Source organism: Rhinolophus ferrumequinum, chromosome 2 (genome assembly GCF_004115265.2).
Source record: "Rhinolophus ferrumequinum isolate MPI-CBG mRhiFer1 chromosome 2, mRhiFer1_v1.p, whole genome shotgun sequence".
NCBI classification, from domain to species: Eukaryota; Metazoa; Chordata; class Mammalia; order Chiroptera; family Rhinolophidae; genus Rhinolophus; species Rhinolophus ferrumequinum.
Genome location: NC_046285.1, coordinates 107,574,028 through 107,600,555, shown reverse-complemented (window position 1 = coordinate 107,600,555; position 26,528 = coordinate 107,574,028). Strand labels below are relative to the sequence as shown.

Here is a 26,528-nt window from a genome sequence, read left to right as displayed (position 1 = left end):
CCTAGAAGATTCCATGGGCCCTGCTTTCCAGAGACTGACAGCACTCCACTGTCAGGGTGATTTTATTTCTAAAAAAGGTGACAAGCTCTGGTCAGCCACAGTGGCCAGTGCACACAGGAGCAGAGTCACAGCAAGGCCCATGGGGACACCCGCCCCTTGGCACAGAGACCTAGGTGCTGGACCCCAAGGACTGGTGAGGGTGAGGAGCCGGCACGGGGAGAGGCTCAGGCCATGCGGGGGGCTGAGGAGGAGGGGCAGTGGTGTCAAGACTCGGGTGCCCCCCACCCCCCAGGGCTGGCAGCTGGGTGCCCGGGGTGTTCGGTCCTGGAGGAGACCAGTGGGGAGCAGGAAGTGGGGCTGGGGCTGTGAGCCCCTTGCAGCAGGGCCGACAGGGCCGCGGCCTGCCTACCGCCGCCTGCCCGCAGGCTCCGGGCGGCGCAGCCCGGCGGTGCAGCCTCAGAAGCCCTTGTCGATGCTCAGCGTGCGGCGGGTGACATGCTCCAGCTCCCCGGACACGTAGTCGGCCATGCTGATGCGGTAGTGGGCCAGCATTTTCAGCATCAGCCGGAGGTTCAGCCACCACTGCTCCCGGGGCATGCGATGCCTGGGGCGGGCGGGGCCAGGGGTCAGGGCACCTCCGGGGCCAAACGCCCCTCCTCTGAACCCTGGACCTGCCTGGCTCCTGCATGTGAGTGGCCCACGGCAGTGGCGTCTGGGGTCCCCGTCCCTCGGGCCTGCACCCAGGAGGGCTCAGCACACTCCTGGGGACAGTGGGGCGCGTGTGCACTCAGACCTGACAGTACTGCTGGCCCACCTCACCCCTGCCCCGTCCCAGCACACCCACCTGGGGAGCTGTGGGCCCCGTGCTCCACCCTCCCTTCCCAGGAACTCACTCAAAGTCAGTATCCTTCTTGAGCTCAGTGACAGGGCTGAAGGCCACCACCTTCTTCCTCAGGCCGATCACACAGGCCGAGTCGGGGGCGTTGGCAAACACCCGCCCTGTGGACACAGGCATGTGCTGCAGTGCCATGCCCAGGCTGCAGCCAAGGGCAAGGTCAGGCTGCGCCACTGCCCCACCTACCATTGCGGTAGACAGCCCGGAGCTTCTCAGACATCCAGAGAATGGCCTTCACCCCGAGCTTGGTCCCGTAGTTCCGGTCAAAGGGGGTTGGAGCCCCACCCTGGAAACAGTGGGTGAGGCGAAGGCCCAGCCCCCAGGAGTCCCTAAACTTGGCCCCACTGTGACCTCAGGTGAGCCCTCCCGCCAGCTTCTGATACCCCATCCCCTCTGCCTGCAGCACTCCTGACCCCTCTCTCCACCCCAAATCTGGCGTAAAAGCAGAGGCCAGGCAGTGGGCTGACTAGTCACTGGATGGGGTGGCCTCCAAGGGCCCCTGCATCCAGCAGGCAGGTCCCACCACCAGTGAGCAAGGACCCTCTGAGAGGGGAGCCTTTGGGGTGCACACAACCCTCATGTCAGGTTGGGAAACCCCGCAGATCCAGCTTCCTGCAGGGCCATCAGGAGGCCGAGAAGGGAAGGAGACGTGGTGGGGGAAGCAGGGAGGCTTCAGTGGACAGGAGCCTGGTCTCCCCGCCTGTGTGATGGAGTGCTGATCCCTCTGGCCAGGGGGTGTGAGCATGAAGCAGCAATGTCCCATAGCCAGGTGCCCCAGAAGGACACACACAGGAAGCCCTCATCCTGCCATGTCCTCCTGGGGCCCCTGGCCCAGGTACAGATGGAGGCGGGGCCCACAGGGGACGACCTTCCAGAATCCACACTGCCCCACACCGCACCTGCTGCAGGTGGCCCAGGACATTGGTCCTACAGTCGAAAATTCCCTTCCCCTCGGAGGAGTAGAGGTTGTACAGAAACTCCGTGGTGTAGTGTTCATGGCACTTCTCATTCCTGGAAAGAGGAGCAGGAGGCCTGGCTTAAGTGGGAGCCTCTTGACAACGCTGACCCCAGCACCCTTCTCCAAAGCTCCCTGCGCTTGTTTGGTGCCCACCATGGCTTGGGCAGACCCTCGTCCCACCGCAGCCCAGGCCCGCCCACGGCCTCACCGAAGCACCAGGCCCCTCTGGATCTCCGTCTTCATCTTCTCCGTCATGTGCTCCACGTTGGCCTGCAAGGGCAAAGGACACAGTGAGCCAGCACTGCCCCCACCGCCGCTGGAAGCAGGCCTGGGAAGGAATATTCCAGCCTAACCGACACCAGGGCCCACGGGTGGTGGGGGACCATGCAGGAGGGCACTGGGAGGTGGGGCTGGACCGTGAAGGCACGGAAACCACAATGTAAACACAAGGCAAGACAATGCAGATGGGTCAGGGCACAGTGGTCACAGGCCAGGTCCCCTCACAGGCAGTGAGCCCCCAGCCTGCCGGGCCGAGGCTCCTTGGCCGGGCCCAGCCGCTGTGCCGGGCTGGCTCTCATGTGTTGTAGGAGGGGACCCACTCAGCTGGGTGGTCTGCAGTAGCAGAAGGCTGAGGACTCGGCTCACCTTTAAGTCTTGGATGTTGAAAGGGTCCTCAAAGATGTAGGCGGCGTCGGCCCCCACGGCGATGCCGGTCACGGTGGCCAGGTAGCCACAATAGCCCCCCATGGTCTCCACAATGAACACACGGCGCTTGGTCCCCGAGGCCGACTGCTTGATGCGGTCACAGCTCTGGGGGGTCAGGAGTGGTCAGGGCCCTCCCCAGTGGGCCATGGGGAGCCGCTATGCTGCAAGGACCCGGTCTCTCTCCAAAGTTGACTGAGGGTCGGGAGGAGGCCCGGGCAGTCCTACACCCCTCATGCCCAGGGCTCTGCAGCCCTCACCACGGGCTCTCCACAGACCATGCAGAACCTCAACGGGGGAGATTCTGACCCGGGGGGACAACGGGCATGTCACTAGCATATCGTGGGGCGGAGGCCAGGGACACTGCTAGAGGGTCTCCTTGACGTGGGGCCCTCACGTCTCATCTGTGAATGGGGAAAGTCAATGCTGCCACTGTAGGTCATTGTAAACAAGGGATCGGCGACACAAGACGTAACATGATGCTCTTGACAATGTGACCTGTATTAATAATCGTAACTCTGAATGAGTTTGAAAGGAACTGTAACGTGAAATAGACAATTAAGAAAAGGGAAAGAAAATAAGTAGGTTCCTGGGTTCTGAACCATGAAGTTAAACCCCAGATAACAGACAAACGGCAAAGAGGAGGAAATAGCTGTAACGTCTGCCCGAGGGTCAACAGCCTACATATGTAAAGAGCACTTGCAAATAAAGAAGAAAACTTGTCAAGAGAAAAATGGGCAAATGATAAAAAAAGATAATTTAAAAGAAAAAAACCACCTCCCCTGTCACAGAGGCAAAGAACACAGGCCCACATTTGGGGCTGATGAGGGGCGGGCACCAAAGGCTCAGAGTAGCCGCGAGCGACCCAGAGCTGGTGCGGATGGCCAGGGATTTGAAGAAAGCCCTGAGGATCAGGGGCTCTCTGGGGTGGGAGATTGAGGGGATCTCCTTTAGTCTCTTGTTTGTTGTAGTCGTATTGTCTCCTTTCTCTACTGACACACAGAACCTGATGGAGCCCCACACAGAGGCTGAGCCCCCGAGGGAAGCTGGGCGTTTGTGGGGTCAGAGAAGGGTGGGAAAGTGCTCGAGGGTGGAGAGCGCAGTGAGGAGGCCCCCCGAGAGGCTCTGCTGGGGACACCCTGCTCAGGCCCCTCCAGGAATGGGCCTGCTCCTGGGACGCCCACGGAGGAGAACAGCTGTAATGACTGCCGGGTCCTCCTGAGCATTCACTCCCCAGGCCCAGCTGGCGGCCTCAGTTCCCACCAGGTCCACGGGTGACCACTTCCCAAGACGGAACCATGGCTCGCCGTCCACACCTCTACATTAGGACAATGAAGTGGGCTCAGCCCTGACTGGAGTCACCCTCACGCTCTGGGACGCCGAGCCACACCTCTGCCTGGCACCACAAAGCTGCAAGGCACAGCCAGGTTCTGCCCACCCTGCGAACAGGCAGCCAGGTGGGCCCTACAGCCTGTCGCACCCGAGGCAGCCCCCGGGCACCGACCACTGAGCTCTTTCCTCCCGTGTCCCGCCTCCTGGGGGCACACCGCAGCCGCCCCCCCCCCCCCGCCGCTGTGGCCAGCCCGAGTGGGCGGCGGGGGTCCCGGCGCCCTACCTCCATGGCGGCGTTGACGGCGGTGTCGGAGCCCAGGCTGAAGTCGGTGCCTGGCACGTTGTTGCTGATGGTGGCCGGGACGACGCACATGACAATGCACAGCTCCTCGTAGCAGCCCCTCGCCTCCACCAGCTGCAGCACCCCCTCGTAGGCCTGCGGGGGCCAGGGGCTCAGGACCCATGGGGCTGGGTGTGGGGAAGGGGGGCGCCACCCCAGCTCTGCACCCCCCATGGGCCAGGGAAAGTGGGATCCAAAGAGGACAGGAAGGAGGGAGGCCACCCCTGCTCCCCTTCCCCGCCACCAGCACCGGGGCTGCCAGCTTTAATCTGAACGATGAAGTTCAGAAGGTGAAAACCCCCCAAAGCCAAACGCTCCTGTCAGTCCGCTGCCCGTGGTAACCTCCCTGCACTTGTGGTTCTGGAAGGGCAGAGGGAGCCGCTCTCGGGTCCCTTCCCCAAACTCTGTCCCCGGCGGTGGCCTCACCTCAAAGCCGCCGATGACCAGCAGGGCGTGGATGTTGTACGTGCGGATGTTCTCCACGATCTTCTCCATGTAGCTCCTGGGCAGCGTCCTGCAGTGGGGGACAATCAGAGCAGCATGTGGCCGGGGCGGACCACCAGGCCACTGTTCACACAGCCACGCTGCTCCGACCCGTCCCTGACCCGCCTCTGACCCAGGGACAACACAAGCCCCATGGGGGTGTTGTTGCAGATTAGGCAGAAGCAGAGGCTCAGCACCCAGCCACCAGGCAGGGGGCGGCACCCACTCAGCGTCCTCGCAGGCACTGGCCAGGTGACGGGAGCCCCTCGCCCCTGCAGCCTGTGAGCTCTCTGCAGGTGTCAGGCCGCTGAGCAGCCTTCCCCGACACACGCGGCCTCAGGGGAACCCTCAGCCAGGAAGTCCCAGGCAGGACGCCCTGCAGCCCGCTGTGGCAGGCTACCAGCCAGAAGGGCTAACCTCGCCTGGGCCGGGCTGGTCCCCGTGCAGCCCCTGCTGCGCCCACACTCTGCATCTCCCACGCCAGCTGCCCACTGCTCACCTCTTGGTCCCTAGCATGGAGCCGCCACGCCCCAGCCAGCCGGCCACATCGTGCCAGCCCACTTCTTGCACCTGCAAGAGGGAGGCACAGCTGCAGAGGGGCAGGCCAGAGGTGCTGGGCGATTCTCCCTCAGGTGCCAGACCTGTGCTCAGGGACAGCATGTCCGCAGGGGGACAGAGGCCGTGCCAGTGCCAACCATCATGTTGCAGGTCTCAGGGCCCTGGGCAGGGCACAGCTCACCTCTCTCCCTCGTCCTCTGACCCGTTTTCTTCAGGGACCTGAACGGCCAGTCCTTGCATTTCCATATGGAGTCCTCGTTTGTTTGTGAGAAAGCCGGGGGTGGGTCATAAACCAGCCAATGCCCCACACACCCGGTCACCGTGCACCTACCTGACCCTTGGCCAGCCCTTCGAAGCCGTCATGCACCACATACACGGTGTGGCCCTGGCAAATGCCGGAACGCACCGCCGAGCGCACGGCCGCATTCATGCCGGCTGCCGGGGCCCCCACGTTCAGGATGGCCAGGGAGAAGCTGGTCTTCAGAGAAAGAGACGAGACAGGATGTGAGCAGGGGGCTGCGGAGGGCCACTGACCTGACACAATCAGGACAGACAGTTTCCTGCCAGCCTGACGCCCTCGGGAGTGACAAATCTGTCTTCAGGACGCCACAAGCTTCCGGCAAAGAGTAAATGGGCTGCAGTGCAGGCCCGGCTCATGGACTTCAGCAGGACTGGGTCCCCACGGGCCCAGCGCCCTCGTGGGGGCAGCAGGGAGTATTCAGGCCAGTCTGAGCCTGCCTGGAAGCTCAGCAATCACCCCACACTCAGGAGTCAGCAGCCAGCACCCCAAGTCCTTGGCAAGCAGCGCCGATGGAGAGCGGGAGACCATGCTAAACACAGGCCAGCAGGTGACCCTACTGGGGCTTATCTACCCTGACGACACGTCATCTCCTCCACCCGGGACCAAGTGCGAAACTACTGACTGCCACTCCCCTCTGGCATGTGTCCTTGCACCCCAGCCGGCACGCCTCATTCCAGGGGCTCCGTGGCCACATGTGGCCAGGGGCTCCCCCAGTGGCATGGCTGCAGTGGATCCTGGAAAGAGCAGCCCTGCTGCCCAGAGGCCGTCACGCCCCTACTGGTTCTGGGAGGGGACATGCGGCCCACACTGCAGCCAGCTCAGGGGCAGGGAGAGGGGTTGCCTGTCCCTCTCTAGCTCCTGGGATAAAAGGGGGGCTGGCGATGGGACATAAAAGGTGACACTGGTAGGGTGGTGAGCACCCCAGGCTGGAGACACACTGCAGGGTTTGCCTCAAAATGGTGGCAACGTGAGTGACCACAGCCTCAGGCACTGCCTTCTGTCGGCCACCCCATGGCCATGGCCTCGGCCCCCACGGCCCAGACTGTCTTGGGATCCTCTCCGTGTCTCCCGGGGCTTCAGAAACGAGTCCCGCTCTCATCCTTATTTTGAAGAGCGTCCATTTCCCCAGGTTTTTAGCCATCATATCCCTTCTCTCCTGAGTGCAATCTGTCGGCCTGACTTCATTTCCTGCCGCTGTCTCATAAGCATCCAGCCAGCATGACCTCCAGGCCCGGACATGGGCTGTTGGAGACCCGCTGGTCAAGCAGAGGCCGAGCCCACGGCTCGGACCCCACACAGGAGGCAGGCTCTGGCCCAGCTGGACCCGGGTGGGCGGCAGGCAGAGTCTGCGGGCAGTCGGCAGCAGCGGTAACAACTGCACCAGCTCACCTTCTCCTTGGAGGCCTTGTGGTGCGCAAGCAGCTTGTAAATATTCCAGTTGTTCTCAAAGCTCCTGGAAGGGAAGCAGTTGCGCATCGTGCCCCATGGCCACGCCCACGGCCACGCCCACGCCCACGGCCACACCCACAACCACACCACTCAGCACAGCGCCTGCCTGCCCGCTGCTCCCAGGAGGGGGCTGACAAGGTGCAGCCCACCTCCCCAGTGTCATCACCACACACCCTGGCTGGGTGCCATAACGGTGGGAGACCCCGTAGAACATTCGATCGATCCCCACATCCTCTCAGCAAAGCCAGTGCCCGCACCCGCCTGTCCCGGCTGACAGCTCCTGTCCGCGCCTCGGCCCGCCCACTTCCTGCCGCTGGGCCCCCTCCTCCTGCACACTGCTTGGCCGCACACACACGCAGAGGGAAGGGTGTCGGCAGAGTGCAGCGTGCGGTCCCTGCAGGTGTGCATGTTCCACGTGCCGTGGACCCCGAGCCCGCGAGGCCCTCACCTGCCGCGGAGCTGGATGGCCTCCTCAAACCTCTTCTCATCCATGGCCTTCTGCACCTCCTTTGTCTTAAAGGAAACAAAAAGCACAGCCTGGGGGAGGGGGCCTGGAGCATGCACGGCTGCCCCCGAGTCGCTGGGTCTGTCCCACACCTGCCAGGCAGTGGTCACTGCCAAGGCCAGCAATCAGGAGGGCTGCTGAGGCCAGAAGACCCCATCTGACCTGGCCACCAGGTCCTCCCCAGGCTCTGGGGGCCCAACCAGGGCCTGCCTGGTCCCCAGACCCATAGTCGATGCCCAGCCTGCCCAGACAGGGCTGGTGGAAGTCGTGGCAGGAGGTTCTTCCAAGAGAAGCGTCAGCGTCTCCACCTACCCCCCACTCCTGGCTGCAGGGCCCCCCAAACTGTGGAGCCGGGGCCAGCGTCCCCACACAGGCCCTCACCTCCCACTCCTCCTTCTGGTGGCTCCTGGTCCAGCCACACCCAATGTTCCCCACACCACCTGCCAGTTTACCCAGTGGCTCTAGCCAACCACTCCTCCTCCTCCCTCCCATTTTCCCACCAAATACCCCCTCCCCAGTTTGCAAGGTGAGTCCACAGCCACTGGCTCCGGGACGCTACGTAACCTCAGCTTAACCTCAGCTTGACTCCCACCTCTCTGGGGGCTTGTTCCACCTGGAGCACACGCTCACACACACACACACCCCCACCTGGAGGGCTATAGGCTTCAGATACCCTGAGGCCAGCTGGGGGTGGGCAGGGGCGGGTAATGCCCTCAGACAGCCAGAACAGGAGGTAGCGATGTGTGTGTCGCCTGCTCCATGCGACACAGACGAGGTTGGCAGAGGGACCTTTGCAGGCAGCCTGCTGGGACCCCAGAGAGGCCTGGAAGGACAGGGGGTACTGGGGGGAAGGGGAGAGCCACAGAGGCCCCCGGGCACCTCCCTCGGGAGGCCATGTACTCACCACCTGCACGCACTCCATGAGGGGCAGCCGCACGGACTGGTTCCCGGAGAGGCTGACTACACAGGCTGGCGTGTCGGGCGTGGCCTCCAGCAGCGCCATAACAGCCTCCATGCCCATCTTGCTGCTCTAAGTGGAGAGCAGCGGGCTCAGGCAGGTGCAGCCCACCGCTCAATGTGCACACACACACACACATGCACACGCACACACATACACACTTGCTCGGCCCTCCTCTGCTCTGGGGGCTGCACTGAGCCGGCCCCCACACCATGCGCTCGATGTCACTTTGTAGATGCACAGACCCTCAACTCCCAGAGCTCCCCCACACACTGGCCGAAGCTTCAAGAACAAGTGGCACCAGAAACAGTGACTTACGATGACCACCATTCACAACAGTCACCCGGGCACAATCTCACGGGTCTTGCACAACCCTGCTAGGACCGTGTGGTCCCACACCTCAAGACAGCAGTGACATGGCTCGTCCATGGTCACTCAGCCCGATGGAGAAGGGCAAGGTTGGAGCCAGGTTTCTGGGGTTCTTTCCACTATGACAAGGTTTCTCGATTGGGGCTCCTCTATGTCACAACTTTCCTGGTGTGTGTGCAAATGATGGATGTGGGCTGCTAGGCTGGACCAGCTAAAACCTTTAGGGACTGCCCTCCTTGGGGACAAATTACAAATGCAGGTCCTGGCACTGCCAACGGAGCAGACAGGTCTGCGGTCACCGTGCTCTGCTCAGTGACACGGTGAGCGGGTCCCCTGCTCCTGCTGCGCCCGCAGACAGTGCTCCCTGTGTCCTTGGGGCCTTCTGCCCGTGTTGGGAGCAAGGCAGGTCTGTGTCAGGAACAGCCTAGGAAGAAACTCCCTGTCCCCTTGGGAGCACCGTGCTGACAGCTCACTGGGAAGGACGGGTTCCCTGAGCTCAGGCTTCTCTCCTGTGATGTGACACACTGTGGGGAGGTGTCCCATGGGAACTGGACTCAGGGACCAGCACAAAATGCTGCCGCTCTGGCCATGGGTAACACACTGTCCTTTGTCTCACCCAAGCATTTCATGTCTTCCACCAGCATCCATGACACCAGCAGGCCAGCCTGCTCTCCTGCAGGCTGGGGAGACCCCAGCCCATCCCTGCCGCCCAGGCTTAATGGGGGACCAGTGCTTGGCCCTGATGTCCCAGGCCTCTCAGAAGGCTCCCCGAGTGCACCCAAGGCCTCACATAGGGTGTAAAGGTAGCTGGCCGGGTGGGCAAGGCCCCTCTGGGAAGCCAGTGTCCCCGCTGCTGTGTGGGGCTGAGGAGACCACGCACTGAGGCCTCCTGGGAAGGCTCCCGGCGGTACAGCAGCTGTGGCTCACCGAGGGCCTCACTCCAGCAGTGGTCTGGGTGGTCTCCAGCCCCCCCCCGGGGTGACCAGCCCTCACGTGTAGGTACCTTACCACCCACGGGGCCTCCCTGGCCCCTGACCCTGCCTCCCTGTGGCTGCAACGTGATTCCCACTTTGCAGAGGATGAGGGGGCCCAGGAGTCATCACAATGACGATGGCACTGAGGCCAGAGCCCAGGGGCCCCCCCCAGCACACGGCTCCCCAGGGTAAGAGCTATGGAGCCCAGGCTATGGGCCAGACGCAGACGCACGCACGCTCACCTGAGCACACACACCCAGGACCAGAGCGACGCCCCACCTACCAGGATGCGGTCGAACGCCGAGGGGGTCCCTCCTCTCTGCACGTGGCCCAGCACAGTCACACGCGTGTCGAAGCCCAGCCTTTGGACCACCAGCTGCTCAGTGGGAGACAGTAAGCCCCTGCCTGGGTTGGCTGCCCACCCCACTGTCCCGCCTCCCACAGGCCCCCAACCCTGGTCCTCCCCCATCCCATGTCCTGCTTCCGGAATTCTGGGGTGTCAGCACCCCAGGTCCCCAGAGAGCCAGCCAAGGTTCATGCTCAGAGCATGTGAGTATGTGGATGTGTTTCTGTGTATATGTGAGTGTTTCCGTGTGACTGCATGTGCATCTGTGTGAGTGTGCAGATGTGTGTCTCCATGTGAGTCTGTGCACGTGTGACTCCGTGTGCGTCTCCATGGGAGTGTGTGGACGTGTCTCCATGTAAGGGCAGACGTGTGTCTCCACATGAGTGTGCATGTGTAGAGATGCCAGGAGAGCCTCGCCCTGCAGGGCACATGTTGTGAATGAAGCCCGGAAACCAGAGAATGGGGGGCTCCCAACAGGTTTGGGGGCACACCTCGCCTCTGGGGCCAGGTCGTGGGGATCCCTGGGTACATGCAGCCCACATCTGGTTATCTCTGGGGATGAGGAAGCCCTCCAGGAGCCTCCTGTCTGCAGGGAGGGGGGCCCAGCAAGAGCACTGAGGCCTGGAGATAAAGGGGAGCCCGCCCACGTGGCCAGGTCTGCTGGGGGCCCCTCGCGCACTCACGTCCTTCACGTAGCGAGATGAGATGGGATTCCCTTTGCGGTCGATGGCGCCCTCGGCGATGATGATGATGTTTAGCCGGGACCCTCGGCTCCGAGTCTGGGTCACAGACACCTGGGCTCAGCCGCCAGCCTCAGACACCAGACTGGACATGGCCGCCACCCTCCAGCCCTTGTTGGGGTCCACACCATGGGGCCCACAACCCATACGACTGGGGACAGGGAAGGGCAGGCTGGGGGGGGGGTCTTTGCTGCAGGCCTGGGAAGTGGGGGGCATCAAGAGGACAAGGGGCCCTCAGGACAGGGACCAGGCAAAGGGTACAGGTGGCATTTGGGGTGTAACACTCCCATCCAGGCAGGAAGACACATGGTACCACAGCCTCCCCAGGTCTGGGGGCTGGGAGCTGGGATGGAGGGGCAGAGGGACCCCCCATAGGTCCTGTGGTGGCAGAGCCAGTACTGCCGGCCACTAATCTGGGACACTGAGGTCGCGTGAGCCTCTATTTTCTCATCCTTAGAATGGGTGACCTCACAGAGCTGGCCAACAGCCACCTGTGCCTGTGGAGCAATTACCCCTCCCTGGGGCTGTGGGAAACTGAAAGGTGGCACCTAAGGGACCCACACGCCCTGTATCAGCGGGGTGGGAAGGAACACTCTCTGGGGCTTTTGAAGTGCTTTTCATGCCTTCACTTCTTTAAGGACCTGACACGCACATGGTGGGATTCACTCTGACCCACAAGCCACGTGACTAACCCACAGCACCTGCCTGAAGAGCCTCACAGGGTCAAACAGGCTCTGCACAGTGTGGGCAGAACTGGCAGTAGAGGGCTGCCTGGAGGAGGTGGCACTGGTGCAGGTAAAGTGAGATGCCCAGAGATGGGGCTGCAGGGGGAGCAGAGGAGCCTGAGCCTTCCTTGCTGCAGCCCGGGAGGTAGGCAGGGCAGAGGGCAGCACCTGCACCTTACAGGTTGGTAAACTGAGGCTCAGGGAAGACCCAGAAGGGCCTGAGGCCTCACAGGGAGCAGAAAGAACCAGGGTGTGCCCACCCCAAGTCCAGGCCACTTCCAGGAAGGCCCAACCCCGAGTTCTCGGCGAATAAGCCAAGGCCAAGTTCAGCCAAGAACCCCCAACACCGAGGCCCCTGCCTCGAATCCAGACCACAGGCCTCAAGGCCCCTGATCTGAAGACGCCCCCTCCCGGCTCAGCACCTCCCTCCCCCCAGCCCTGATCAGAGTCCTCCTGTCCACCACTGAACCCAGGCCTGGCAAAGGGGCCAACCGGCCCTAGTGCGGGGACCTTGGGGGTTCCCAGGGTAGTGTCTTCTTGCCCTGGCCAGAACCACCTCCCCAACTCCACCTCAAGGCGCCCAGAGAGAGCCGTGTTCTGGGCACCCCAGATCCAGGCCCCCCTGTCATCTCTCCAGACAAGGCCTCAGTGCCCCAGCTGCCTCTCTGTCTGCTCCTGCCTCCATGGCCCACTCTGGGCCTCTCTGCTGTGCCTCCCTGCTTCATGTCCCATCTCCCCATGCTCACGAGGCCACCTCCCCCAGCTCAGGGTCCGAGCTCACAGCCCCTCGGAAGCCAGCCTGACAGTGTCCCTGCTCCTGCCCCTTCCCCCGTGTCAGTACTGACCACAGGGAGGTAGCCAGGGCAATGGCCCCAAGGGCTGAAAGGACTCCATTCAGGAGAGAACAAGGGCATCTGGCCAGCCTCACCCGCTGGGCTCTACTCGGCCCTGCCCTTGGCTTTATTGAGGAAGGTTCCAGAAGCTGGTCCTGACCCTCAGCACCTCCTGGTGCCCTAGGCAGGGCTGGAAAGCCATCATTGGTGGCGGGGGAGGGGGGTGAGGGGGCGGTCCAGCAGTGGATGGGAGTGATGCCACGACCACAGTCACATGGGACAGGAATGCCATCACTGTCCCCCATCGGCCCTTGCTCCAGGCATGTCCACTGCGCCAGCACTGCACCCCTCCCCCTTCTCGATGGGTGCTACTCCCAGGGGGACACCGGCAGATGCTTGTTGAGCCACAGTGAAGACAAATGGGTCAGAGCTGGCCACAAGCCCTGGGGACACTCGCATGGGGACACACGCCTCTGCACTGGCAGAGCGGCCTGCAGTGGGACCCTTGGCAGAAGACCCGGCCCACTCACCTCGCCCAGCCTCTCGCACATGAAGTTTTCCCAGCCGTCCTCAGGGGGCGACTCAGGGATGAACAGCCAGTCGGCCCCCGAGGCCAGGGCGGACACCAGGGCCAGGTACCTGGAGGGGCCATCTGCTCAGGGCCGGACCCAGGTCACTTTGAGCCCCGCCTCCTGTCCTTCTCCCTGTATCCCAGCCCCAGAGATGATGAATCCTGCACCCCAGCTGTCACACCCACAGCGTTAAGTGTGCACAGTGTTAAATGAGCCGTGCCAGGTGCCCTGAAGGCACCACGCCTGTCTGCTGCTCCCCAGAAGCCCCAACTAACAAGGTCACCTGCTGCTCCCAGAAGCCCCGACTAACAAGGTCACCCGCTGCTCCCCAGAAGCCCCGACTAGCCAGGGCAGCCTCCTGCCCCCCCTTACCCACTCCTCCCCAGAAGCCCCGACTAGCCAGGGCAGCCTCCTGCCCCCCCTTACCCACTCCTCCCCAGAAGCCCCGACTAGCCAGGGCAGCCCCCTGCCCCCCCCCTTACCCGCAGTGCCGCCCCATCACCTCCAGCACAAAGGTCCTCTGGTGGCTGTGGACACGGAAAGGGCAGACGGCATTAGTGCCAGGCCTCTGTGAGCTGAGCTGTGCAGTCCGGCCTCACGGGCCAGCAGAAACAGTCTCCTACAATCCACAGGGACCAGGCCACGCTGCTCTCGCCCCATGTGTGCCCAAGTGACACTGCAGACACAGGAGTAGCAGGACACACAGCCCTTCTCATTCCCAGGGCAGTCACGTGTCTGAGCAAAATGTGGCCTCGGGCTCCCGACCAGCCTTTGGGCTTGTTTTCACTGACCTCCGCTCCTAAGGCTGACAGCCATTCACCTTGCGCAGGCCTGGCCACCACCGGCCAGAAGCCCGAGGACCCCCAATGGGACACACCATGGCCCAGGCCCCTGCCAAGTGGTGGCCTCGCCCTTCACCAGGAGAACGGGATCCCCAGCTTGCTGGCCTAGAGGCCTGGCCGGCCAGGGGTCACAGGCGTCACGCACCTCTGGGCCGTGGTGGTGATCGCGTCAATGACCTCCATGATGCGATGCAGGGCGGAGTCCGTGCCGATGGTCATGTCGGTGCCGCAGAAGTCGTTGTCGATGGAGCCCACCAGCCCGGCAATGTTCAGGTGCGAGTAGGTCTGAGCTGTGCTCTCCGAGATCTTACCTGGGAAGGAGCAGCCGGGCTGAGGCCCCACTGGCCACGCACCATCCCCCACCCCCGCCTCCCCCAGGGAGGTCCCCAGGCTCCGCCTCCCCCTCCCAGGTCCTGCACAGGGAGTCCCGAGGGCAGGGCAGGAGGCCGCCGAATCCAATGCCATCGTGTAGATGCATCACCCTGGCCAGGGGACCTCCAGGGCGGCTTTGGAGAGTTACCACGCCCCTCCTTTCCGGGTCCCACACGAGTGGCACAGAACTGAACTCCAGGAGGTCACTTTCCAACTGGTGACCCTGGGACCGAGTCTCACGTGTTATGAAACTTTAACTATTACGCTTCTGCCAACTTACAAGTCTATAAAACCACATCCGGGAATCAAATACAGATGGGACTCCCCACACAGCCTGGGATGAGTCAGCCTGGGAGGGCGGCCCAACATGCGTGGGTGCCTGACACTGGGTCCCAGAGGCTGGAGCTCAAACACTGATCGCACGCACTACCAGCCAAACCCAGCCAACTGCTTCTGCAGCCACCGAGAGTCATCCTGACCCCAGCTGGGCAGCCAGCAGCCAGGCAGCATCTCGCCGCCTCCCGACGCCCTGCCTATTCCCACTGCCCCGCCACAGGAAGGCAGGTGCTGTGGCCTTCTCACCGCCCCGCCCCCACCCCGAGCCGTCCGTCCATCCGTCTGTCCGTCCGTCCGAGACCCGCTCCCGCACTGACCCACCTTCCTTCACCAGTTCCTCCAGCAGGCTGCCCCACTCGCTGCGGAAGATGTTGGCGCCAGTGAGGCTGCCGTCCCCGCCGATGACGCACAGGTTGGTGATGCCTCGCTGGACCAGGTTGTAGGCCGCTGCCAGGCGCCCCTCCCGTGTGGTGAAGGCCTTGCAGCGGGCACTGCCAATGATGGTGCCACCCTGCGCAAAGGAGATGGGACTAACAAGGCTAACAAGGCAGCAGAGGGTCCTGCGGGACACTGGGGCGACCCAGTCCTGGGCAGCAGGGCCTGGAGGACCCGCAGAACTGAAAGGGCAAGAGGACTGTCCCACCTCCCTGGGTCTTTGTCCTCAAATACATGATGAGAAGGACAGTATCCACCTGCCAGGCTTGGGAAGCCCAACAAGGTAATGGAATGAGCAGGCACCACACATACACACGCTCACACTCTCACACACATGTTCACACATGCACACCACGCACAAGCTCACACACGCACAAGCTCACACACGTACACAATCTCACACACGTGCACTCATACGCACACACACACTTGAGGGCAGACACACATGCCCACGGGCTAGGCACCAACACCAGAAGCTCCCTAAGCCCCAAGGGCACCTGCCTGCAGCAGCTCGGGCCAACATTCACACACACCCTCCCCGTTCAGCTCTAGCTGCCCCCCCACCGCCCTGAGGACGCTGCCAACAGCACCCCATCCCCCACTATGCTGCTCCCGGGACCCACCAGGCTGGGCCCCAGGCTGAAATGAGCCAGCCCAGGGGCACCACGCTCTAGACAGAGCCCAAACTCGCCCTCATCTGCCCCCAGCAGTGCCCCTCGGGCTTCCCAATAGCTGTCCTGACCCCCTACATGTCCACGTCCACTGGACTGACCAGGGCCGGGGCAGCAAACCCACTGTGTGCCCCAGGAACAAGGAGAACTCACTCCACGAGCGATGGCTGCTCCGGGCAGGAGCGGTGGGCAGGCCCCTCAGGGTGGGCCATGCCTGGGTGAGCCCTGCGCCAGCTCACTGGGCACTGGGGTCCAGGCTGGCCGGCCCACTGCTCCTGCAGGCCTATTTGTGGCTAATATTGATGACTGCCTACTAGAATCAGCCGAGTGTCAGCTGGCGGCCTGGGATAAACAGGTGACAAGTGCCCGCACCACCGTCCCAGCTCTGTGGGAGGGCAAGGGTCTCCCCAGACACATGGCTCAAGGTCCACCATTCCTAGGAATCCTGGCCCCTCAGTAAGTTAGAGGGACACCTTGGTGGCTGGGAGGCTCAGGATGGTGATGGCGGGGAGGCCAGGGAGAGGGATGGAGAGGCCTCTCAGGCCCCGCCGTGCCTTTTCCAAAGTGTCCCTCCTCCCCTGCACCCTCAGCTGGAGATGAGGGAACTCTCACGTGATGTCCGAGGGCCATCGTGACCCCATGACCTCATGGCAGCCAGATGACAGGGTCAGCCTGGAGGCGAGCCTCTGTGGAACGTGGTGTGCTTCTCTGTGTGTGTCTGTGTGTGTGTCTACATCTGTCTGTGTGCCCGTATCTCTGTGTATCTCCTGTGCGTGCACACACGTGAGCTCCCATGCAGGGAGAGCCTGCCACAGGCCTTACCAGCTGGATGATGTTAGAGACGCTGAGCCAGTTGGCTGGCTTGATATTGTCACCTCCTTCCACGAGGCCCTCGTAGCCCTGAAACCAAGGAGCACAGGCATGAGACAGCGCCCCCAGCAGCCAGACTCTACCTGAGAGCGGGGCACTGGGAACCTGGCCAAACCCCATGTGACAGGAAGCAGGCGATGGGTCCTGCCCGCCGAGGCCCCTATCCCAGGACCGTGGGTGGCGAAGCCGGGGTCGGCCAGCGGTCACGGGCTGTTGGGGAAGAGAGCAGGATGCCCAGACGGGCCTCCGGAACCCCTGTGCAGGGCTGGCAAGGCTGCGTGTTACAGAGTGTGACTCACACAGCAGAGTGCTCCTGCCACAGGTGGCCCATTGGTGTTCGTGAGCCATGCCCAGGTCACCGAGCACAGATGTGAAACAGAAGCCCAGCACCCAGCAGCCCTCTGGCTTTCCCAGACCCGAGCCTCCCAGAGGAACCCACTGTTCTGCCTCCTAAGGGCACCAATTAGATGTAGACATGACAGCAGTGTCCACTTTCTGTGTCTGGTGTCTGCAAGGTCCCATGATGCCATGCCCAGCCTGTCTGCGGTACCACAGGCCACTGTGGTGCACCAGTCACGATCCGTCCACAGAGATGGACATTTGGGAGCTCTCCTGGTTGGGGCTATTAGAAATAAGGCTGCTAAGCACGCACACATCTCCTGCTAGAGGGCTCCTGAGCAAGGGGTGCATGCACAGCCAGCGGTGGCACCGCCACACAACACCCACTATGCTTGTGGTGACCTCCTTGGCCACCAGCCACATGGCCGGGCTCCTGGACACTCCACCCCACAGCGCTGGCCTGGGCTAGTCTTCATCCCAGGGGCTGCACGTCAGTCCCTGTAGGTGGTTCCATATTGAATTTCCCCAATGACCACACATATCTGATAATTAAGTTCACAAACTCATCCTAGAAAAAGTGCTACATACCTCATGGCTGAATATCACTACGGTCACCTTCCAAGTACTCCCCTTGGGAAGCTATGCACTGACGCCAGCGCCTAATCCACCCTTCAAAGCCATTTTGCAACTGTTTTTGGAATGGCCATCAGACCTGTCGTTATATTACCCTTGATGTCCTGAATGTCATCAAAATGTCTTTCTTTCAATATTTCCTTTATCTTCAGGTAAAGAAAAAAGTCATAGGGGCTAGATCAGGTGAGTAGGGAGGGTGTTCCAATACAGTTATTTGTTTACTGGCTAAAATCTCCCTCACAGACAGTGCCGCGTGAGCTGGTGCATTGTCGTGATGCAAGAGCCATGAATTGTTGGTGAAAAGTTCAGGTCGTCTAACTTTTTCATGCGGCCTTTTCAGCAATTCCAAATAGCAAACTTGGTTAACTGTCTGTCCAGTTGGTACAAACTCATAATGAATAATTCCTCTGATAGCAAAAAAGTTTAGCAACATCTTTTTGACTCTTAATTTGGACTAACGGAACTTTTTTGGTCGTGGAGAACTGGCTGACTTCCATTGTGCACTTTGATGCTTTGTTTCCGGATTGTATTGTACACCCATGTTTCATCACCAGCGATAACAAGGCCCAAAACATCGTCTTCCTCTCCAAAAGGTCTCAGCAAACTTCTACTCTTCTTTGCTTTTGTTCATCGGTGAGCTCCTTCGGGACCATTTTTGCACACACCTTTCTCATGCCAAGATTTTCAGTTAAGATTTTGCTAGTTGATTCTCTATCAATGTTTATTGGTCCGCTATGCTTCTCACAGTCAGCCTACGATTTTGACACACAATTTGATGAATTTTTGCAATGTTTTCGTCAGTTCTGCTCGTTACTGGCCGCCCTGACCTGTCTTCATCCACGATGCATTCTCTCCCCTCAGAAAAATGTTTCATCTATTTGATTCATCTACTGCGTTTTCTTCACGGCATTATCCCCAAAACTTGGACTAACATGTCGCTGATTTCACTTCCACTCTTACCAAGTTTAAAGAAATTTAATGCTTGCTCATTGCTCTAATTCAAGCTCAGACATTCTCACGATGGCACGCAAAAACACGCAACAACAATAATGAACACCACTCAGCAAGACGTCGACACGAACACAGCTGTGAGACACTGACATACCAAGGTTATGAAACCTTCCGGAGCTGTTTGTACAGTGCGGCCGATGGAAGCGCACGGTGCCAAGTTCGCAAACCTAATTGTCAGACCACGTACTGTTTCCCTATGACGTAAGCCACTGGCCGTCTGGGCCACCTCTGTAAGAAGTGCCTGGTCGGGTGTCCTGATCATTTCCTCTATACCATGGCCACCCCTTTCTTATTAGTAGGAGTTCTTTATACAGTCTGGATAGACGACAGGTGGATTCTATAAATGATGAAAAGATGCTGCACCACTGTGCTGAGATGAGCCTGGTTGCCTCCTCCGTGCAGCCCTCCACGCTTCTGCCTGGGGCTGGAGCCCAGCTTGGCTCTGGGAATGTACTCACCCTCTGCCTCCTCCCCTTGGGCCAGCCTCACCCGTGCTATTCTGTCACCCAGGCCTGTAAGGTCCTGGGCAGTGAGGCCCTGGAGGAGCGGGGCAAATGCTCCTGCCCCTGGGGGTAGAGGTGAGGACTACACATGGGGAGCACAGTGAGGGCCCAGGGAGGAATGGTTCTTCAACTCAGGGCATGGTAGGTTCCCTCCCCAGCCCCCAGCCCGCCCAGGCCCGGCCAGGTTGGAGAGGCAGGGGCCCACTCTGCAGGAACCGGAACAAGGAGAAGGTTCTCAGGGCCACAGGAGGACTGAGGCCCCAGTCTGGGGACCACCAAGCAAACCACCTTCAACAGCGGGGGCCATGTCCCTCCCTCCCTACCCCCACGCCCCCCACCTTTGGTCAGGAATTTGGCCACGAGGACATAAGCCAGCTCTGCCACCACCACCCCTGCACAGAAAAACAGGAAAATGGCCTGCAAACCCCCAGCAGGCACTGTCCTTAGCAAGCAGCTACCAGATCAGGTGGATCTCAGTCTGCAAAAACCCAGGACCAGGCACAGAGCCCGAGCGCGGGTGGTGCCAGCCTGGCCCCTGCCCACTGTGCACCCAGCAGTCCCCAGAGACCCCAACCAGGTCAGTCAGCTCAGCTTGAATCAAAGTCTCACAGACACAACCCTCCTCTCTTAGCCTTGGAACCTTCTAGAATGTCTCTGCACACCACCCACTTTGTGTCACCTCTGCCCTCACTCCTCCTCCCTCCCCACCCCAGGCCAGGCCCCCAGGCAGCCCCAGAATTGGCTGCTGGCCCCGTGCACTGCTGGCAGCTCTCCTGTATCAACTCTGATAGCTCCAGTCTGGGCTCCTGGATGAAGAAAAGCCACCCCCGTTCACGGAGCCCTTCTCAGGGTCGGCTGTGAAACGTGTTTTCAATCACACCACTGCCTTAGCTCTGGTGCCCTACCACCACCCCACCCAGCCCCAGAGAAGGAACGGGGATCCCCACTTAACAGAAGCAGCAGCTGGGGGTCAGAGGGGTGAAGGGACACACCTGCCACAGGTGGACTTCAGCCAGGACTTGGACCCACCCTGCCCGTCTGGAGGCCGCCGTCCATGAACCTCGGCCACTCCCTGGACGGTGTCACCCTGTGCTCCACACGGTTCTGGGCCATTATCAGGGCGTGGGCCCCACCTGCCCAGCAGTGAGACTGAGGACACCTGCTTCCCAAAGACAACCTGGGGCTGGTCTGAGGGTCAGAGCCCTGCAGGGGGGAGCGGCCTGCAAACTGCTGCCAGGGGCTGGCTGTGCCCTGCCCAACCTGGGGCCAGGGGAAGGGACAGGGACAGCCCACAGGGCCAGGAGGGAGGCACTGGGGAGAGCAGAGACGCTGGCTTAGCTACTTTCTGAGTAAAAAGTGAAAGCAAAGTAACACAGCAACGCCAGAAAACCAGACATTCATTGTGTGTGTGTGTGTGTGTGTGTGTGTGTGTCAGCCCCAATTGTGACACAGGGATTTGGGGGGCGGGTGAGGCAAAGGGGCACGAGCTTGGCCAGAACAGTGTTCCAAGGCTGCAGCAGGTTCTTTGCTGTTGTTACTGGGTGAGTCACACTGGTTTGAGTGTCAGGGTGCAGGAGGGTCGGGGATCAGAGGGGGACCTGGCTGGAGCACGATGGGTGGGGGCTGAGGTCCCGGGCCTCAGAGGAGGAGGGCAGCAGCTTCACACCCTCCTGTATCCCCAGGGACACAGTGCACCCCTCAGGCCCCAGGCGGGGTCCTCAACCCACCCCAGAGAGGGCCCCAGCCACCACCCTGTTGGTCACTGTCCCACCGCCACGTCATCGTCCCCTCCTTCTGGGCCCGAGCCCAGGTGGAACAACTGACTGCTGTGGGACAGGGCAGGTGTCCGCGCGGCCACCAGCGCCCCGCCCCAGCCCAGAGCCCGCAGCGTGGCGCCTGGAGCCGCCCGGCCTTACCTCGTAGATGAGGAAGACCTTGGCCCCCACATAGATGGCCATGCGCGTCACAGCCCTGACGGCAGCGTTCATACCTGCGAGGGAGTCAGGGTGACACTGTCAGTGCAGAGGCACAGACGTCGGGGCCCAGGACCCCACCCTCTTCAGGAGGTGCCGAGCCAGGAGCAGAGCTCCAGCCCCAGGTCACAGGGTGAAGACGAGTCATTTCAGCTTCTGAGCATTTGGAAATAAGCCGCCCCAGAGATCAACCAGGAAAACTCCCACCGGAGTGTGGAGACCCGCTGGGCAAATGTCACATGGGTTCCCGCCTCATTCACTGCCATGCTCCCCCCACAGCCCTGCTGTGCTCCCAAGCCATACCCTGGGGGCAGCTCAGGGAGCGCCCTGAGCACCGTGCCCCTAGCCCTAAGACCATACACCCCGAGGGTGGGCTCCGTGAGTCAACCAGAGGGCAGTGTTCCCAGGGCCTGGGGGTTGGGGGGTCCACAGTCTCAGGCAGTGTAGCTGAGCAGGCTCGCACTCCAGCCACCCACAGCACATGCACAGGGGAGCCGCCAGGCTGAGGCCAGCCACCCATCTTCCCTGTCCTCCTAGTCTGGTCCCCTGTGCCTAGCGACGACCCTGCAGCATAGGCTTCCTGGAAAGATTGACATGTGGGAAAGGCTCCGAGCCCAGGAGAGCTTCCGCCTCCTTCGTTCACAGCTGATTCCAAGCCCACAGAGGGCAAGGTGTCTGCCTGAGCTCCCTCCACAAGATGCAACCAGAACGAAGCCCTCATAGCAGCCCCAAGAGAGGCACGGAGCACCAGAGGGTGACCTGCGTGTGGGTCCCCCTGCCACACTCTGAGAGTGTGATGGGGCCTCACCTCTAGGTGACCAGACGGCCAGGGCTGCAGCTGCCACGGGCCTAGAGAATGCCCAGTCAGGTACGCTGGTCGGTGGCCCCGCACGGGCACGCTGGGCAGGCCCAGCCCCCACACTAATGCAAACCATCTTTCCCAAGAGTCCACACCACAAAAGACATCTGTGCCTCAGCACAAAAGGGGCAGGCAGGACTCCCCATGTCCTTAGAGAGGAAGAATGACAGCCTTAGTCACCCATTTAGGGTCTCATCCTAAGATGCTAGGTCTAGGGCCGGGTCACAACCTGTGCTTGGTCTCCGAGAACCCTCTCCTCCATCCCCCTGCTTTCCTCCCAGCAGCTGAGCCTGGAGCACGCGAGTGCGCACACGTCCTGTGATCTGTCCCTAAGCTTTCGAAAGCCTTTTCCCTGGAGGCCGGTGCCAATGGCAGTGTGGCTGCACCCCCCAGGAACCCCTGCCTTCCTGGTCCCTGAGCTTGTGGAGGTGGGCAGTACCCATCTGCTTGGGCGTCCTGCAGGAGCACCGTGGCTTCCAGGGGGCCTTGCAGCTTGTATGGTCCACATGGTGACCCCAGCGTGGGGATTCTCGACCTTTACCCTGGTTACATGTCTCCGGCCTGGAAGGCAGGGCCCAGGGGGAGAGAGCAGGTCTCATGGGACAATGGAGGACTGCCCAGCACCTCAGGAAGAACCAGTGGGCAGGGTCAGGGCCCCAGCCGCCACGACAGCAGATGGGCATTTGCAATATGCCCATTCTACAGATGAGACGCCTGGGTCCCAGAGGGACAGCATGAAGGCACCCCGACCCCTCCTTGGGCACTGCGAGCCCCCCAGCCCCACCCACAGCCGAGGCTCCAGCTGGCCACTGTCCAGGGGCTCCCGGCACAGGGGCACCCAGACGGCAGGCAGAGCAGAGGCCCGCGGGACCTGAGATGGCCACACCTGCAGCTCCCACGCTGGACTTTAGCAGAGAACCCCATTTCTAAAGAAATCATGAATGTCTCACGTCCCCCAAACACATGGAACTGGGGCTGCGGAGGTGGAAGTTGGTGGCAGTAGCCCAGGAAGCACCCACACTCCCCAGACAGCTGGGCTGCCCCAGGAACCGGGCTCTGAAGCTCACAAAACCTGCTGCTTGAGGCTCCCCTGCCCTCCCCCGACCCCGACCCCATCAGGCCCTGTCCTGGCAGAGGTGTCGGCCGTCTCACTGGCTTTGGCCAGCCAGGGCGGTTCACCCTCCCGCAGACCCCTCACTGGTGAGGCCACTCTGGGCCCACTGCAGTCTCTAGGTGCAAACCCCAGCTGGGGCAGGCAGGAGGGAGGCCAGCAGCCAGGGACAGGGTGAGGAGAGGGGAGGGGACAGGGCAGTGGCCCCACATCCAACCGGACGTCTCTCCGTCTCTCCGGTCACCCCATCTTGGCCAGCTGCTGCAGGGCTCGAGGGACCCCAGCGGTAGGGTACCATTTTCAGCTTCAAAGGACACATGACCACATTCAGGGAAAACTTGAATTTTAGCCCAGGAACCGGATGCCGTGGAGACGGCCGTCGGAGGGTGTGGGTTCCTCTGTACACCTCACTGTAAGCTGCCTTCTTAAAAAGGCCTTTTCATAGCCCTTTAATCTGCTTTTCTGCCTCAAAATAAACCCTAGGCTGGGTCAGAAGAGTCAGCAGGAGAGCAGCTGCGTCCACCAGCTGAGGGAGCTCGTGACCCCTCACCCCGCCAACCGCAGGAAGGTGCATCCCACGACCTGTTGGAGGAAATCCACGATGCCACCAAACTCATGTCTGAGGTTAACGCTCAGCTCCCGGGAAAACAAAATGTGCAAGAGAGTGGGGACCGTGAGATGACAGCAGGCTCAGCAGGACACTTCATTACCAGATGACATGTAGACCTGAGACCTGGCTGGGACACCATAAGATGGGGTGGGGAGTGCGGGAGCTAAACCCTCACCTGCAAATACAGGCCATCCACATCCTACCGATGAACCAAGAAAAAGCAGGTCCGGCCTGTTACTTAGGCGCTGGGAGGTGTCGCCCTCCGGAGAGACCGACGGTGCAATGGTGGGCGGGCCAGTCTCTCGTTACTTTGCACAAAGAAGTACTGTGACCCCTGAACACAACTGCCCTCCCTCACCTCACTGACACTTCCTGCGGCCACCAGGAAAGGACAGGCCCCGAGCTGGCAAAGGAGGCCACTTCCAGGCTGGCTGGAAGGAACCTGCCAGGTGGCGTTTTGACTCCTCCACTGTTCACAGAAGGAGAAACCACGGCCCAAGAGAAGTGCTTGGGTCGTCACAGAGGTGGTCAATGCCAGCCCTACCAGGACGTGGGCCTGGCCCTCCACTCCATCAGCTGGCTGGTTTGCATACATCCCAACAAACGCAGACCGCAGCGGCTGGGAGGAAAGTGCCCATCCACCCTGGCTGCCATCAGCCGTGGGCACACACGGGGGACACACACGGGAGGGCACATGTGGTGCCATCGGGTCTCTACGAGATCAGCCTTTATTTAGATGGATGTGGGGTGGCGGGGGGCCCGAAGGCAACCTGAGCACCCGCGTCTGGAGCTGGATCACAGGAGCAGTGATGGCTAGAGAAGAGCTGGCCGGGGGCACACCTACTGACAGACTCCAGAACTCACAGAACAGAAAGGCTGCACTCTCCCGTCATACCAGCTGGCCCCGCGTCCTCCTCCCCACATCCACCCAGCCCTAAACCGGGAAAGTCTGTGCAGCCCCAACCAGAAACCATGGCGAACAGTTGTCTGCAGGTTGGCAGGAGTGAACGGGGAGGAGCCAAGGTTGCCAGGGATCTGGGAAGTGGGGACCCTTGCAGCGAATGGCATGAAGTGCAGTGGCCCACAGTCAGCCAGCAGGTGCACTGACGACTGGCGGCCACTCCAGCCACATCGAGGGAGCGCTGCCTGTCTTGTGTGAGGCACCAAGGCCACAGCTGACAGGCTTTGCCCTGGGCTGGCCCACCTGCAGGCTGGCACCACCCTCCCTGGCCCCTCAGCCACCCCCACCCATCCCCATCCTCTGTTCAGCCTGTGCCAAGAAAGGACAGGTGCGCGCCCCCCCCCAGGGCTTTTCACCCTGAGCTGAATGCATGCCCTTTGTCCTCCCACCCTCCTAGTGCTGCTGTCTCCACTGTACAGACCAGGGCCTGCGGTGAAGACCAATCGCACGGCAGCCACGGGAGTGGGGGCCTCACCGGCCTCTCTGCTTGTCTGGCAAGGTGGTCCAGCCTCCCAGGGTGACCTTCCCCGGGGTCTAATCCCACAGGCCAGTACTTCCCTCACAAACCCACTCACCGCAGCCCTGACTATGCTGCGGCCATGCTCTAGGGAGGGGCGGCAGCAAGTGCACTGGCCGCGAGGGGCTGCGGACATGCAGCAGGGCACACTGCCCGCCAGCCAGGCCAGGCCCTGCAGGCTCAGCCCCAGTCTGCCCTGGTCGGGAAGGGCCCCTCAGGGAAGGCCCGTCACAGGCGAGGACAGAGTCTGACTCTTTCTGCCTGCCCAGACTTGAGAAAGCTCTTTCCGTTTCTGAGGGGAAATCGGGAGGTGTGTGTTGGTACTTTCTGATCTGGAGGCAGGCAGACCAAGCCCAGCTGTGCAGGTTCCATCCCTTCCAGTCCTGTTTCCTGGTCTACTGAGGTCTGTCCTGGGGTTCGGGAGCCCTCTGGCCACCCCAGGCCAGAGGCTCAGGAGAGCTGAGGTCAGGACAAGACCAGGCTGCCAGGAGGGAGGCTGCTGGGACAGACAGCCTCCCTCCCCACCCCTCAGGGAGGGCACTTGCCCAGCTCTGCCAGGCCTCGGCTACAGGCCCTGGGCAGGCCACCAGGAAGCCCCCCACCTTGGGCTTCCCCTGTACAAGGGGGGTGAGATGAGAACAGGTCTGAGCTAAAGGAAACTCCTCCCCAGGGCACCCTCTTCCCCACCAGGCCTCAAAGGAGACAGAGGGCTGTTCTGGGTCGGTCTGCCAGCCCCACTCCTGCCAGCCAGGATGGAGGGGGTAGGAGGGGAGGGGTGCGGGCATCAGTGCCACCCTGGAGGCCATGGTTGGGGGAAGCGCACGGTTCCCAGGTGCCTTTTAGAACCAGGAAGAGCCTGGCTCTCAGGTTCCGGACGGACCTGCGTAGCTCAGCACGGCCTCCAGGAAACAAGACTCCTCACACGTGCCATGCAAGGAGCGGCGCGGGGAGGTCCCGGGTCAGCAGGACGCGCCGCAGCGGCCAGTCCGGCCGGCCCCGCGCTGCGCTACGTCCTCAAGCCACTGCCGGTGCGCAGACACACCCCCTGCAGGCGTGCGAGGGCGGGGCGCGGAGGCCGTGGCGTGCAGCACGTACGCGAGCGACGGGTGCGTCGGGAGGGTCCCGGACTGGACGGGGTGGTCCGGCACGGGAGGCGCGTGTGCGCAGGGGGAGCCGATGGCCGCGCGCTCCCAGGGCCCGGCCGAGGGTGGCGGGCGCGCGCAGAGGGTCCCGGGGACAGGTGGACGCCTCCCGTCCGCCACCCGCCGGCGGGCCCCGCACACTGCCCACCTTGCGCGTCGCCGCCGCTGGTCAGCACGCCGATGGCCTTGCCGGCCCCGGACATCCGCAGCTTCTCCAGGTCCACGGTGGCCATTGCGGCGCGGAGTCGAGCCTCTGAGCCTCTCGCTCTCTGCCCGCGCCGCGGCGCGCGGTTGTCGATCCCG

At 61.8% G+C, this 26,528-nt stretch overlaps 1 protein-coding gene across 1 annotated transcript; it reads right to left on the bottom strand.

The window, feature by feature from the left end:
* Nucleotides 1–46: 46 nt before the first annotated feature.
* PFKL (phosphofructokinase, liver type) lies at nucleotides 47–26,528 on the bottom strand. Its single transcript, XM_033134365.1, has 22 exons — nucleotides 26,374–26,528; nucleotides 20,969–21,042; nucleotides 16,519–16,596; nucleotides 14,912–15,101; nucleotides 14,028–14,193; nucleotides 13,523–13,567; nucleotides 12,999–13,107; nucleotides 10,854–10,949; nucleotides 10,108–10,200; nucleotides 8,428–8,553; nucleotides 7,467–7,531; nucleotides 6,959–7,022; nucleotides 5,600–5,746; nucleotides 5,210–5,280; nucleotides 4,654–4,741; nucleotides 4,171–4,323; nucleotides 2,499–2,663; nucleotides 2,062–2,123; nucleotides 1,795–1,906; nucleotides 1,082–1,181; nucleotides 894–999; nucleotides 47–604 (listed from the first exon to the last, which is right to left on the bottom strand). The coding sequence occupies exons 1-22, from the start codon at nucleotides 26,456–26,458 to the stop codon at nucleotides 457–459; spliced, it is 2,343 nt and encodes a 780-aa protein (XP_032990256.1). The 5' UTR covers nucleotides 26,459–26,528; the 3' UTR covers nucleotides 47–456.